The sequence below is a fragment of the Amphiura filiformis genome, chromosome 15 (genome assembly GCF_039555335.1).
Source record: "Amphiura filiformis chromosome 15, Afil_fr2py, whole genome shotgun sequence".
Classification (NCBI taxonomy): Eukaryota; Metazoa; Echinodermata; class Ophiuroidea; order Amphilepidida; family Amphiuridae; genus Amphiura; species Amphiura filiformis.
In genome coordinates, this window is record NC_092642.1 from 56,907,312 (window position 1) to 56,922,841 (window position 15,530).

The window sequence follows — 15,530 nt, forward strand, 5'->3', positions numbered from 1 at the left end:
TTTGAAAACTGCCTGAAGAAATATGTGAATTCGGCCTTAAAAGCCCCCAAACAGGCTGATAATAATGTGTAAATTTGGACAAGAAAACTGCCTGAATTCAGGCAAGAGCCTGAAAATTCTCATGCCTGATTTACTCTATACTACACAAATGGACAGAGTGTAGACTGTTGTCTTGGGTGCAATGACTGAGTCCTGTACTCTTATCTATTAATTGCAATGGAGATGAGCATAGCAGATTTCTTTTTATGTTCTGATCACAAAATGGGCTATTCCTTTTAAAATCCACACTCCCCCTTTGTAAGATTTAGCTAAAATCTTCCACAGAGGGAGTATGCGTAACGAATAGAATAGACAGTTGGGTAACTTCCATTTTAAATACTCACTCTATTTGTGGAAGATAAAGGTAAAGCCATAATACAGAGGGAGTATGGGTTTTCAAATGATTAACCCTGACCAATTACATTTGAAAAACATACTCCCCTGTGAAAGATATTTCCAAAATCTTCCACAGGGGTAGTGTGGATTTTAAATGGAATAGCCCAATGTGGCTTGGTGTCATAATAGTACATCCAGACTTCTGATTAGAAAATAAAAGCCACTAGCGCTGTAGTAGCACATGTAGTTTGTTCAACCTAGCCTACAAGCAGACACAAGAATATTATTTGTGCCACTGTTACATGCACAGACAAATAATTGCATGGGGAGGGTGGGGGTTCTCAGTACAAATGACCATATGTGGACGTGCCGGAAACATGGGTAGCATTTTCGGCCTTTTGGTATACCAATGACCTCCTTTTTCTAAGCCAAATTTGGTATATGGATGGGTCCTTTTTTCATAAGTTCCTCAATTTTTTTGGAAAATAGCCCAATTTCGCCTCAATCTAGCCAAAATTGCTGAAATTTCCCAAATTTGTAAAAATTAAGACAATTTGGGTTAAATTCTGCTGAAAGTTTTGATTTTTGGTATATCGATGGGTCTAAAATCCTTGAAAAATTGGTATATTGATGGGTCCACTTTCAAATTCTCAGTGGCACACCCCTACCAAAACCAAACTTGAGTACCCCCCCCAAAAAAAATTGCATCCCCATGTCACCCTCGGGCAGCCAGTCACCAGTGTTTTAAATTATCATAACCATGCAAGTTAAAGCACACCTTCAGCTCTAAAAGTCCACCCCTATTCTGGAAATAAGGGTGCGCTTGGATATAAGTCAGAGTAATTCTGGCTAAATGCTTAAAATCAAATCAATGCTATAACATTTAAAAATAAATATATTTAAACAAATATCAGTTAAAAATTGACATTCTATACTTGAAATGTTGATATAGATGACAGAAATTACCGGTACATCAGGAATATACCCCGGTATATACAAATTTAGGATTATTTTTTCTAAAAATTCAATTACTAGCCACTCCTCGATTCAATTTGTGATAACAAGTTTTAGAAAATTTCTGATTTTAATGCTATGCAGTAAACATATGTCTACTACTTGTTATATGCAAACAGCAAAGAAAATAGTGCTCGCATTTAGTTATTAATAACCAGTTAAACATGAATCTAACAGCCATGTCCCTGCTTGCTTAGTGATAACAATTCAAAGTAGAAGTATTGATGTGACAGGAATAATTACCATATAACGATGGGCTCACACTATTTTTGGAATTATCTCTGCAATGCACCAAAGACGAACAAAGAACAGCGATAAAGACCTGGATCAAAATTTTCATAGAAATTAGAGTCTTTGAATCAAGAATTCAGTCTAAAGACCTCATAAAAAGTAACACAGCCAATATAAATGTCTATAGCTTCAGAACTACTAATCATATTCACAATATTTTAACATAGAAAGACAGACGGTTTATGTATACACATTTTGATACCCTATTCGCCCAAGTTTGTTTAATATTAACAACACAGTAGTATTTTTAGTGACAAACCCAGTTACACATACAGTGATCAATGGTTATTAAAAGTAGCCCTACTACAGGGTGTCCCAGAATGATTTGTACCGTGTTTGCAAAAATAACTAAAAATAGAAGACGGGCAGTGTATCTATTTTTGATACCTGTATTATAATGTTGGACATGTCCCCTACTTATTCTGTTAATTTCAGCATGCTACCTTTATTTGTTTTGGTGTGGCATGGAATAATGTAAAATCGATGAAAAACCTGCTTTTCATTTTCAGCGCAAACGACTCGCATACCCTTGAAAATGGCACAACACACTTGATCAACTCATGGATCTTTTTATGTACATTTAATGTCAATCAAACAACTTTCATTCTTTAACTGATTAGAACGTCAATAGATGGATATCGGCTATTTAGTGGAAATATGAACGGGGCACAACTAAAATACCTGCATAACTTTTTTCAAATAACTTTGTGCTGAACGGTTAGCAATTTTACAGAATTTCAAAATAGGTTGCATTGTCAAAACTTAGAATTCACCATTTTTACGCAATCTTCTATAACTTCTACTAAAAACGTCCAATCTTTAAAATCTAAAAAATCTGAGAAAGCTAAATATATGTAGAACTTAAAATGCAAAACAATATGACCAATAAACATGCCCTTCATACCTAAAAAATTCCATCTTTTCCGGTATAGATCATTCTGGGACACCCTGTATATGGCCTTTTAAACACACTATACCTGAGAACCGCTAAAACCTAGTGACCGCTCCACCCGGAAAAAAAGGGGGAGCGGTCACTCACAGGGTTTAGCAGTTCTCTGGATATAGCCAGGGTCGATGGTTTTGGATCACCACAGTCTAAAGGCCCTATAGTATGGCTAATTAAAAGTAAGCATTGTGGCGTGTAAAACCTGCCATTATCTTCGTACTGGACTCAAATCAATACAACGTACTACAACTTTTAAATTTGATGTTTTTCTCTGAAAATACTGTTGTGTTGTTAATATTGAACGAAATTGGACAAATGGGGAATCAAAATGCGTGTACATATACCATCTGTCTTTCTATGTTAAAATATTGTGAATACGATTAATTATTCTGAAGCTATAGACGTGTTTGTAACAGCTTTATGATTGCACACTCACCCCCACATATAGGTGATGAGTGTAGCCTGGTTATAGTGCATGGCAGTACATTCAAAATCAGTGTAGACCCATCCCTATGGAAATTACCTGTTGTGATTACCCGGTTACATTATTACTTCTACAGCCAATAACGTGATGTGAATGCAGAAATTTTGCTACATGATATACTTTGTGACCTGTTTGTGGCATGAAAAATATTAACTTTCAGAAAAATGGCGATTTGAATGCACCAGGGAGTTTAATGCATGAACAGAAATGATGAATTCTTCCATATCTTTCAATGTTTTGTAAAATGGCCAGTTTTGAGATATTATTTCAAAATATCACAAGCTATCTCAAGAACCACTCACTTTAATGCAGTTTTCATTCCAAATATGGTCACAAAAATGTCTGAAATTTTGAACAGTAAGAGAAAATTTGAAACTTGTCGTCTGCAATATTTGTGTAAATGTCAACATCGTATAGATGAGCAGGAAAAACCTCCTATATGCTAGTGCCCTTGAACATGTATAAAACAAAACTGCCAAGAGGGTGACACATATAGGACATTTTGTGTTAAACATGTTCAGGGGCCAATAACACATAGGAGGTTTTTCCTGCACAACGACAACATATTGTTTGCATAACTTGATACCAAAGTTGAGATCATAAAATGCAACTTTTTTGTAGGGTCCACACCACTATAATACCTTTGCCCTATATGTTACTGTGTAATAACAGCTGTTCAAATACAATCTTCTCAGCTAGTTATATTATACATTCCCCTATATGTTACTGTGTAAAATCACAATCGTTCAGATGCAATTTTCTCAGCAATTACGTAACTGAACGCTTCTTACGCTTCTCTAGGTTAGTCATAAATGATGAAGCAAAGCAGGGACTGTCTTTTGAAATTTTTGCAGGAGAGCATTAAATAGCTCTTGGGCTTTCAAGGAGAGCAGTTTAGCATTTACAAAAGAATGTAAGGAGAGAATGGTCAACTAAGGAGAGCTAAAAATCACTCTTTATCAGATTTAAGGAGAGCAGTAGAGAGTGATTGCTCTCGCTCTCCAAAAGGCAGTCCCTGGCAAAGTGTATGGTGAAAGGTAAAATTTTGAAATACAACCGTCAAATGTGATCAATGATTTGTAAGTGCTGACCTTTTTGCTCAATAATATAGTAATGTCAGCACTTAAAAGTGCTGACATTACTATATTATTGAGCAAATTCATTTAAAAAAGCCGCATGTTCCAAGAAAATAATCCAAGGAAGGTATTTTCAATTCAAATTGTCATGGAATAGGCCCTTATTTATGATTATTTATAACAAATTTGCACCAAAACACACATTTTCATAGAACATCATTTTTCTTAATTTGACCAGGCAATTGTGCTAGGGCTATTTACCCAATTGATTGTGTCATCTGCTACGTTACTCTATTTAGTGGCGTGGATTCTGTACTAAATAACACATTATTTTTCTGTACAAAATTGTTTGTATTTTGCAAGTTTCAGGAAATTACATGTTTTTTGTGTGCTTTTTTGTGCCAAATATTATCAGGTACAATATAACTCTGTAGCATTAAAATATAATATAGAACTACACATATCCATATTTGCATTTCAATGCTGATGCCCGACATTTGCAAAAATATAACCACCTCAAAAATTACAGCTTTTTCATAATAAAATCAAGCAGTCAAAAAAAAAAAAAAAAAAAAAAAAAATGTAGATATTTATATAGCGCTTTATGCCGTAAACAGCCTCAAAGCGCTTTACATTTATTCCGCCGTCATTAGAATAATCGGAACCACATTTGCAACCTACAAATGGCGCAGGGTTCATCAGTACAACGACTGTGACTACCCCTAACAGCTTTCCATTGCACCTGGGTGAGGTGAGGCAAGTGAGGCAAAGCGCCTTGCCCAAGGGCACAACACGGTGGTGGGACGGGACTCGAACCCACGCACGCCGAGCAAGCTCTCAGATTATGAGTCCAAGGTCGTATCCACTGAGCCACCGTGCCCTCCAACATGGAGAACAAAGCATCTTGTGCCACACATATATCTTTTGTATTTTAGTGCTATTCCTTCCCGTCCTATTTTTCTTTTGTCCGTTATTGTCCAATTTGTATATAATATATTTCATTGTCAGTCTTCAAGTTGTAATACATACTCCCTACGGAAGACATGGCCTTAATCCTCCACACAGGGAGTACGGGTGACTCTATTTGAAATCTACACCCCCCTGTGTGGGCGATTAAGGTCATGTCTTCCATAAAGGGGGGCGGGGGGTGTATGGATTTCAATTGGAATAGCCCAAAATAGGGTGGTTCGTAACAGCAAGACCATGTCCTTGGTTTATCCTTAGTGTAAGAGAGCATGAAATACTAATAGGATTAGAGTTAGGGTTAGGATTAAGGGTTAGGGTTAGGGTAAGGGTTAGGGTACAAGGGCTAAGATAAAGGTTAGGATTAGGGTGAGGATTAGAGTTGGGATTTGTTTGGTATTCTCTTACACCAGAATTTCGGCTTGTACTGTTCATGACGCAAAGCATCATAATCGACCACAATCCACCTTGATTTGAAACATTTGAAAGAAAATCACAACTGAAGTCACTCATTCAGGTAATTCACACGGGAATTCACATGGGGTGTATGCATTTCATCTGGAATAGCACAAGAAGGTGGGTGGTCAGATTTTTTAATTTTGTGTTTTGTACTTCACAATAAGGCGCCTGTACAAAACATATCAAATTTTAAAATCAAAAATGCGTTTCATACAGTGGAGGCGCCAGGATTTTTTTTTTGGGGGGCAGAGGGGAGGGGGCATTGAGGGGCAAAGTGAATTTCAGGGGGGGCAAAATCAACAATGTTGAGCAAAATTGCTGCAAAAAGTGGCAATTTTGTTTTTTACTGGGGGTGTCGGGGAGGGCAAGAGTTCTGACTGGGGGCATTTGCTATGATATGGGAGATGAGGCTATGGGGATGAGGCTATCAGGTGTTCATACATAACATCAAAACATATTTCAGGCTTACTATTTCCCAGACAATTTCACTTAAATTGACCATTATCCATTTTAATATTACTTTTTAATATACTGATGTGTATTAAATCCTAGCTGTAATATGGTGCTTTTATTGTATTAACGTTTTATTGTATGTGATTTCCGCTTCTTCAGAGTCATCAGCAAAATGCGTGTTATATATAAATTGCCTTTGTTATTTATTATTTATAACAATTTCCAAAATCTTTATTTAATATTTGTTTAATATATCCTTGAAAATGATGGAAGTGTTGGTACTAATCATCTTGATACAACTTGTATTATACTATAAAAACACGAACATAGAATACTGATGGGTTAGCAAGAAGGCCCCATCTGAAACAGCTGCCTGGTGTCATATTTGTACAAGTGTACAATATAGAAATGCAGAATTTGTCAAATGTCTATAGGGCAGCTATTGCAGATGTAAGGAAGCTACTGCAGATAGGGTCCATCAGCAATAGCTGCCAGGTGTCACATTTGTAGAAATGTACTATATAGAATGCAGACTAGAATTACGTGGTTCGTAATTAAGGTGGCCCCCACATAACTATACACCACATGAGGCCACCATATACTATCACAATATCAAACAATATCACAATATTAAACTGGAGAGTGGATTAATGGAAATGAAGGCAAAATATGCAAATGAGCTCATTAATATTCATAAATATGCAAATAAAATGACATAAAACTATTTAGGACATGAGGCCACCATATACTATCACAATATCAAGTTTGATATAATATTGGATGGCTGAGCATGATACCATAACATATCGGATGAGTCATAAAAATATCGGACGAGCCAACGGCGAGTTCGATATTTGTATGACTTAATCCGATATGTTATGGTATCATGCGAAATAAGCCATCCAATATTATCATTATTAGGTTTTCTTAACTCCTAATAACCCTGAAAACATAATAATGAAATTGATCGGTGATTGGGTTTGAGCTGCAGAGTGGATTAATGACAATGTAGGCAAAATATGCTAATGAAGCTCATTAATATTCATAAATATGCAAGTAATGTGACACAAAAGTATACAGCACATGAGGCCACCATACCCTATCCCCGTACCAGGGGTGTGAGTGACCTCTATTGAAAAAAGAGGAACTTTGTTCAAAAAAGAGGAAGAAAGAGGAAAAGCACTGAAATATGCTCAAAATGGGCTGAAAAAAAGAAAAAGCTGAAATTTTGCCTCAAAGATATTTCCTTAAAAAGAGGAGATTTCACACCCCTGCTGTACCAAGTTTGAAATTATGAAATGTCTAAAAGGGCAGCAATTGCAGAGTAGAACCTGCTTGCCAGAACCTCTCAATACAAAGCTTTGGCAAATGAGTGGGTCTCAATACAAAGCAACGGTAAAAAGTGGGTTGATATTATTTATCAGAAACTTGTTAAGATGTGTAATTTTACGTTTTTTTCTAGGAATGCAAAATGTCAAAGATTACCCTGTAGGGCAATACTGTGATTATATTGACAATGTATAGCAAAGCAGTGAATAGACAGGAATATTATATACCAAATGGTTAGGGGTGGCACAATAATTATGTGTATCTACCTCCCACCCCTCTAGGGAGCAAAGATTTTTTTGGCCTGAGTGGATTGGGTCACATATAAACCCAGACAAGGCAATACTAAAATGTACATTCACTATCCGCACATTGTGTGTGCGGTTTTCAAGTTAGCTCAAAGTTATCCAGCGAAGCCCTTTTCAAATTAATTCTGGGTGGTTATTTCGAGAGTCACACAGGCTACATCCTGGCTCCGCAGTCACCTGATTCCATTCAGCCAATCAAAAATCATTTTGTGCGTCATTGGAAATTTATCAACCAATCAACAAACATTATTGTCACCAAACGGCTTGTTTAGTGATGAAGGAGTACAAATTATCTGGGACTTATCCCGCAAGACTAGCCAAACCTCAGCTTTGTAAAATTTGAAAACATTCTCCACTGACTTACACGGTAAAGAATCACACGCCTCCAAATTTCAGCATTATAAATTTTCAAAACCTTCCCTCGATTAACTTCCCTAATTTGAAATTTAGTGCATGGACTTGTAAGCACACTATTAAAAGAAACATGTTTGATGAGCTGTTAATTTCACGCAAGCTTTATAAAAGTGCTCAAAAAGTGCGGAACGTTGGGCTATTCAGTTAAAATCCACACACCCCCTATGGAAGACCTTAATATCCCACACAGGGAGTGTGAATTTCAAATAGGGTTACCTGAATGGGTGACTCCATTTGAAATCTACAGCCCCTGTGTGGGAGATCAAGGTCATGTCTTCCATAGGGGGTGTATGGATTTTAACTGGAACAGCCTATTTGTACAGTACAGATCGGTTTTTGATTAAGACACAAATTATTCATTCTACAGCAAAAAAATCAACTGTTCCCATGATGCATTGCAAGACATTGAGTTACAAGATACATAGTGGTATCCTGCTCCCTCTTAGGTCTGAAAAAAGAGGTTTGATTGCCCTTTCCTGACCGACCCCCGCAAAAAAAAAAATTCGAAAATTCTAGACCTATACAATTACTAACAGCTATCACACAAATATACACATATATTTTTTAGCTACTTAGATTTTCTTTTTCCTTGCTATATGTGACCATCCTCCACAACTGAGCCCGGATGTCGCCAGTGCCACTATTGAGATATGCTCCATTGAACTTAACAATAAACAATAGGAAACAAAGGATTTATTGACTGTTTTATTGATTTTCACTACTTAAATGTCAAGTACTATAGACATGATATACATCATTTTAAAGCTAATTTCAAGCAGAATATTTTGGTTGAATATCTCAAAAATGATGATTGGCGACTTCAGGGCTCAGTTGTGCTGGATGGTCACATATGTTACTCATTTTCATGATGTTTTAATGTCATTATACAAGTGTCCACCCCTTGTAAAGATGCAAGCAAGATTTAAGGTAAATAGCACCATCAGTGTTCAACTTAAAGATAAATACAGTTATACATGCTATCAAACCGCCCTGAACAAGGCATAAAACATGAAATGCATTATGGGTAGCCGTGATTGTCTCGTCTCATCTCCTTTCCTCATCTCCTCTCATCTCTTCTCTACTCTTATTCTCTCCTTCTCCTTCTCATCTCCTCTCATCATCTTATCTCATCTCCTTCTTCTCTCCCTTCTCTCATCATCTCATCTCATCTCCCCTCCTCATCTCTTCTCCCTTCTCCTCTCCTCTCATCATCTCGTCCTCTCCTCTCATCATCTCGTCTCATCTCCTCTCCTCTCCTCATCTCCTTCTAATCTCTTCTCCTTTCCTCTCCTCTCCCTTCTCTCTCTTCTCCTCTCCTCTCATCATCTTGTCTCATCTCATCTCCTCTTCTTCTCATCTCCTCTCTCCCTTCTTTCCTCTCATCATCTCGTCTCCTCTCATCTCCTTTTCATATCTTCTTCTCCCCTCTCTTCTCCTCCTCTCCTCTCAACATCCCTTCTCTCTCTTCTCATCTCTTCTCTCCTTCTCATCTCTTCTCCTCTCCTCTCATCATCTCGTCTCAAATCATCTCCTCTCCTTCTCATCTCATCTTTTCTCCTCTTGTTTCTCCTCTCGTTTCTCCTCTCCTCATCTCGTCTCAACTCATCTCCTCTCTTCTCATCTCCTTTTCATCTCTTCTCCTCCTCTCTTCTCCTCTCCTCTCTTCTCTCCTCTCCTCTCCGACACATGAAATGCATTATGGGTAGGTGTGATTCTCTGCTGTGATTTCAATCCAAGAAGGTAGTCTCCTGTCACATTTTCCTGTCTGTGGTTATGAAGCTGCCAAGTTAATGCTGTAGTCAATGTATCATGTGTCATAAATTGAACATCAACAGAAACTCAGCTCTGTCATGTTATATATTATGAGCTTAAATGTAATGATTACTGACAATATGGATCAAAATGTAGTGGCTGTATAGTCTGGTGAAAATACAATCATTTTTACTAATTTTTACCTCAAGTTTAAGAGAAGAGGAGAGTTGAGGAGAGGAGTGAAGTGGAGGAGAGGACAAGAGAGGAGAGCAGAGATAAGTTAGGGAGATGAGATGAGAAGGAGATGAGATGAGAAGGAGATGAGATGGAGATGGAGATGAGACATCGAGATGAGATTAGATTAAATGAGATGAGAGAAGAGAGAAGAGAGAAGAGAGAAGAGAGAGGAGAGGAGAGGAGAGGAGAGGAGAGGAGAGGAGAGGAGAGGAGAGGAGAGGAGAGGAGGAGAGAGGAGAGGAGAGAGGAGAGGAGAGAGGAGAGAGAGAAGAGAAGAAGAGGGAGGAGAGGAGAGCATGCAGATCAAAGCAGAGAAAAGTTGGAGATACTGAGATAAGAAGATGAAAAGGAGATGAGATGAGATGAGATGAGATAAGATAAGATGAAATGAGATGAAAGGAGAGAAGAGAGAGGAGAGGAGAAGAGGGAGAGAAGAGAGAGGAAAGGATATCGAGAGGAGAGGCGAGGAGAGGGAGGAGAGGAGAGGAGAGCGGAGGGGAGGAGGAGAGGAGATGAGAGGAGAGGAGAGGAGGAAGGGAGAGGATGGGAGAGGAGAGGGGTGCATGATTTTGAACAGGGGAGGAGAGGAGAGGAGGAGAGGAGAGAGAGGAGAAAGAGGAGAGGAGAGGAGAGGAGAGAGAGGAGAGGAGAGGGAGGAGAGGAGAGGAGAGGAGAGAGGAGAGGAGGAGGAGAGGAGGGGAGGAGGAGAGAGGAGAGGAGAGGGAGAAAAGAGGAGAGGAGAGGAGAGGAGAGGAGGAGAGAGAGAGAGGAGAGGAGAGAGAGGAGAGGAGAGGAGGAGAGAGGAGAGGAGAGGAAAGGGGTGCAGAATTTTGCACCCGCTTCTAAAAAATCCTGGCTATTCATATCTTGTCAATCAGGCATATTGTTCTGATGCCCCCTTGTACATCTGAGCACACTTGATATACTAAAGCTAGCCAACTATTAAAATAATAACCATTCTCACCGCAAATCTCAATTCAATTCAATTTGTACATATAAATTACATATTAACCTCCTTCTTTGTTCTCTTTTCTGGATACGATTTCAAAGTCTAGTGCCAAGTGAATTGCATGCCGGTGGCCGCAATTATGATTCAACTTGCAGCAGTCTCACATAATCTTTCAAATCTTTTTGCAAGTATACTTGTAATAGTCTACAAGACGAGGAATCTACACATCGGTATGAAGTAACAGTTAAGTAGATTCCAAGTAAAGTGGAGACGTGCTGTATTCAAGGATGAATAAGTTATAGGCCTTTGCCATACCGTAAAAACTCGACAGTTAGCATATGTGCTTACTATCGAGCACCTTTGAAAACATGAAATTGTCCGGCGCTTTACCAACTGAGCTAATGGGATTGAGACACACATTTGCAGGTTTACTTGTTCGTAGAATGTCGATGATTTGCTCTTAACACTTTTGTGGATGGGCTTTTCATGTTTGCATGTTTTGAAAGTGCTTGATAGTAAGCACATATGCTAACTATCGAGTTTTTACGGTATTATCATATCTTATCAGTCTATTTTAAGGGGCACACTATTTTATTTCCAGAGGGCATGGGAGTTTTAAAAAAAAAAAAAATTTCACCTACTAACGAGGCGAAAAAGACCCCGAAAAAAAAAAAAGAAAAAAAATCCCCACCCAACTCTACATAAAGATATAAATTAAAATTGAAAAAAAAAAAGATTTTGCCACCTAGTCAAGCAGCAAACTAAATTCCGTGGCCTTTTTTTGAAGACAATGTGCCACCTATCCTAACATGTTGTTTGGGTCCCAACTCCCAAGTAACATATTTATACATGTTTACAAAAATCCAGATGCAGCAGATGGTTGTGCTGGATGGTCACATATGTTACTCATTTTCATGATGTTTTAATGTCATTATACAAGTGTCCACCCCTTGTAAAGATGCAAGCAAGATTTAAGGTAAATAGCACCATCAGTGTTCAACTTAAAGATAAATACAGTTATACATGCTATCAAACCGCCCTGAACAAGGCATAAAACATGAAATGCATTATGGGTAGCCGTGATTGTCTCGTCTCATCTCCTGTCCTCATCTCCTCTCCTCTCTTCTCTACTCTTATTCTCTCCTTCTCATCTCCTCTCATCATCTTATCTCATCTCCTTCTTCTCTCCCTTCTCTCATCATCTCATCTCATCTCCCCTCCTCATCTCTTCTCCCTTCTCCTCTCCTCTCATCATCTCGTCCTCTCCTCTCATCATCTCGTCTCATCTCCTCTCCTCATCTCCTTCTAATCTCTTCTCCTTTCCTCTCCTCTCCCTTCTCCTCTCCTCTCATCATCTTGTCTCATCTCCTCTCCTCTTCTTCTCATCTCCTCTCTCCCTTCTTTCCTCTCATCATCTCGTCTCCTCTCATCTCCTTTTCATATCTTCTCCTCTCCTCTCTTCTCCTCCTCTCCTCTCAACATCCCTTCTCTCTCTTCTCTCCTTCTCATCATCTCATCTCAACTCATCTCATCTCCTCTCTTTCTCATCTCCTCATCTTTTCTCCTCTTGTTTCTCCTCTCGTTTCTCCTCTCCTCATCTCGTCTCAACTCATCTCCTCTCTTCTCATCTCTTCTCCTCTCATCTCTTCTCTCCTCTCCTCTCCGACACATGAAATGCATTATGGGTAGGTGTGATTCTCTGCTGTGATTTCAATCCAAGAAGGTAGTCTCCTGTCACATTTCCCTGTCTGTGGTTATGAAGCTGCCAAGTTAATGCTGTAGTCAATGTATCATGTGTCATAAATTGAACATCAACAGAAACTCAGCTCTGTCATGTTATATATTATGAGCTTAAATGTAATGATTACTGACAATATGGATCAAAATGTAGTGGCTGTATAGTCTGGTGAAAATACAATCATTTTTACTAATTTTTACCTCAAGTTTAAGAGAGGAGAGTTGAGGAGAGGAGTGGAAGAGAGGACAAGAGAGCAGAGCAGATTAGAGCAGAGATAAGTTAAGGAGATGAGATGAGAAGGAGATGAGACGGAAATGAGAAGGAGATGAGAAGGTGATGAGAAGGAGATGTGACATCGAGATGAGATTAAATGAGGAGAGAGGAGAGAGGAGAGAGAAGAGAGGAGAGAGGAGAGGAGAGGAGAGGAGAGAAGAGAAAGAGGGAGGAGAGGAGAGCATGCAGATCAGAGCAGAGAAAAGTTGGAGATACTGAGATGAGAAGATGAAAAGAAGATGAGATGAGATTGGATGAGATAAGATAAGATGAAATGAGATGAAAGGAGAGAAGAGAGAGGAGAGGAGAAGAGGGAGAGGAGAGAGGAAAGGATATCGAGAGGAGAGGAGAGGCGAGGAGAGGGAGGAGAGCGGAGGGAGGGGAGGGGAGGGGAGGGAAGGGAAGGAGAGGAGATGAGAGGAGATGAGAGGAGAGGAGGATGGGAGAGGATGGGAGAGGAGAGGAGAGGGGTGCAGGATTTTGAAGAGAGAGGAGAGGAGAGGCGAGGCGAGGCGAGGCGAGGCGAGGCGAGGCGAGGAGAGGAGAGGAGAGGGAGGAGAGGAGAGGAGAGGAGAGAGGAGAGGAGAGGAGAGGAGAGGAGAGGAGAGGAGAGAGAGAGAGGAGAGGAGAGGAGAGAGGAGAGGAGGAAAGGGTGCAGAATTCTGCACCCCCTCCTAAAAAATCCTGGCTATGCATATCTTGTCAATCAGGCATATTGTTCTGATGCACCCTTGTACATCAAAGCACACTTGATTTACTAAAGCTAGCCAACTATTAAAATAACAACCATTCTCACCGCAAATCTCAATTCAATTCAATTTGTACATATAAATTACATATTAACCTCCTTCTTTGTTCTCTTTTCTGGATACAATTTCAAAGTCTAGTGCCAAGTGAATTGCATGCGGTGGCGCAATTATGATTCAACTTGCAGCAGTCTCACATAATCTTTCAAAATATTTTTGCAAGTATACTTGTAATAGTCTACAAGACGAGGAATCTACACATCGGTATGAAGTAACAGTTTAGTAGATTCCAAGTAAAGTGGAGACGTGCTGTATTCAAGGATGAATAAGTTATAGGCCTTTGCCATACCGTAAAAACTCGACAGTTAGCATATGTGCTTACTATCGAGCGCCTTTGAAAACATGAAATTGTCCAGCGCTTTACCAACTGAGCTAATGGGATTGAGACACACATTTGCAGGTTTACTTGTTCGTAGAATGTCGATGATTTGCTCTTAACACTTTTGTGGATGGGCTTTTCATGTTTGCATGTTTTGAAAGTGCTTGATATTAAGCACATATGCTAACTATCGAGTTTTTACGGTATTATCATATCTTATCAGTCTATTTTAAGGGCACACTATTTTATTTCCAGAGGGCATGGGAGTTTTTTGAAGAAAAAAAATTTCACCTACTAACGAGGCGAAAAAGACCCCCCGAAAAAAGAAAAAAAAAATCCCCACCCAACTCTACATAAAGATATAAATTAAAATTGAAAAAAAAGAAGATTTTGCCACCCTTTGCAGCAGGAAAAAACCCCCCATAAAACTCCCATGTCTCCTGAAAATGAACTGGTGCATCCCTAAATATGTTCCTCAGTTCGAGTGCAAATGCAAAACTCCGGCACTCGGGTGGGGGTGGGGGTAGTTCACCTTGAGAGCCAATTTATTGATTGCCTTTACATAGTCATGATGTTTGTTGGACTTGCGAGTTTGTCTCAAGTCAAACATGCAAAAACATGTTTGGCCCTCTCACTGCTTGTAGCAGTGTTCAGGCTAATTTTACTTGTCGTATTTAAGGGATCTAAAATGAGCGTTTATTGCGTTTCGACAGTATTTTTTGTGGGACATAAGAGCACCTCGGACCTATCGAATTGCATTCTGAATACGAAGCATGTCTTTCTGATATCAAATAATTTTCATTTTTTGAAAATCACAATATAATACAAATTTTATGACAAATTATAAAAGTTTGATATTTTTCAAATTTTTGATATATAACAGTCCTCGAAGTAAATTATATAAATCTAATGATATATTCTTAAAGTGTATGTAGCAGGGAGGAAAATAGCGGTCAATTGAAAATTTTGACCTTTCATATTGAAGATATGGATTTTTCCCCAAAAAGACCTAATTTTTTTTGGTGTTTTGGGAAAAAAATCCATATCTTCAATACGAAAGGTCAAAATTTTCAATTGATCGTCGACTTTTCATCCCGCTTACATACACTTTAAGTATAAATCATCAGATTTATAAAGTTTACTTCAAGTACTGTTAAATATCAAAAATATCAATTTTAATGATTTGCCATAAAATGTGTATTAAATTGCTAATTTCAAAAATCAAAATTATTTGATATCAGAATGACATTCTTCGTATTCAGAATGCAATTCGATATGTCTGATGTACTCTGATGTCCCAAAATAAATACTGTCCAAACGTTCATACCCCAGCCCTTAAGAATCATG

General features: G+C 38.7%; 1 protein-coding gene across 1 annotated transcript in view; it reads right to left on the minus strand.

The window, feature by feature from the left end:
• Nucleotides 1-12,565: 12,565 nt before the first annotated feature.
• LOC140171059 (uncharacterized) overlaps nucleotides 12,566-15,530 on the minus strand; it is a 148,903-nt gene continuing 145,938 nt past the window's right edge. Inside the window, exon 6 of the mRNA XM_072194235.1 lies at nucleotides 12,566-12,749. Coding sequence (XP_072050336.1) covers nucleotides 12,566-12,749 — 184 coding nt within the window. The remainder of the gene's footprint in view (nucleotides 12,750-15,530) is intronic.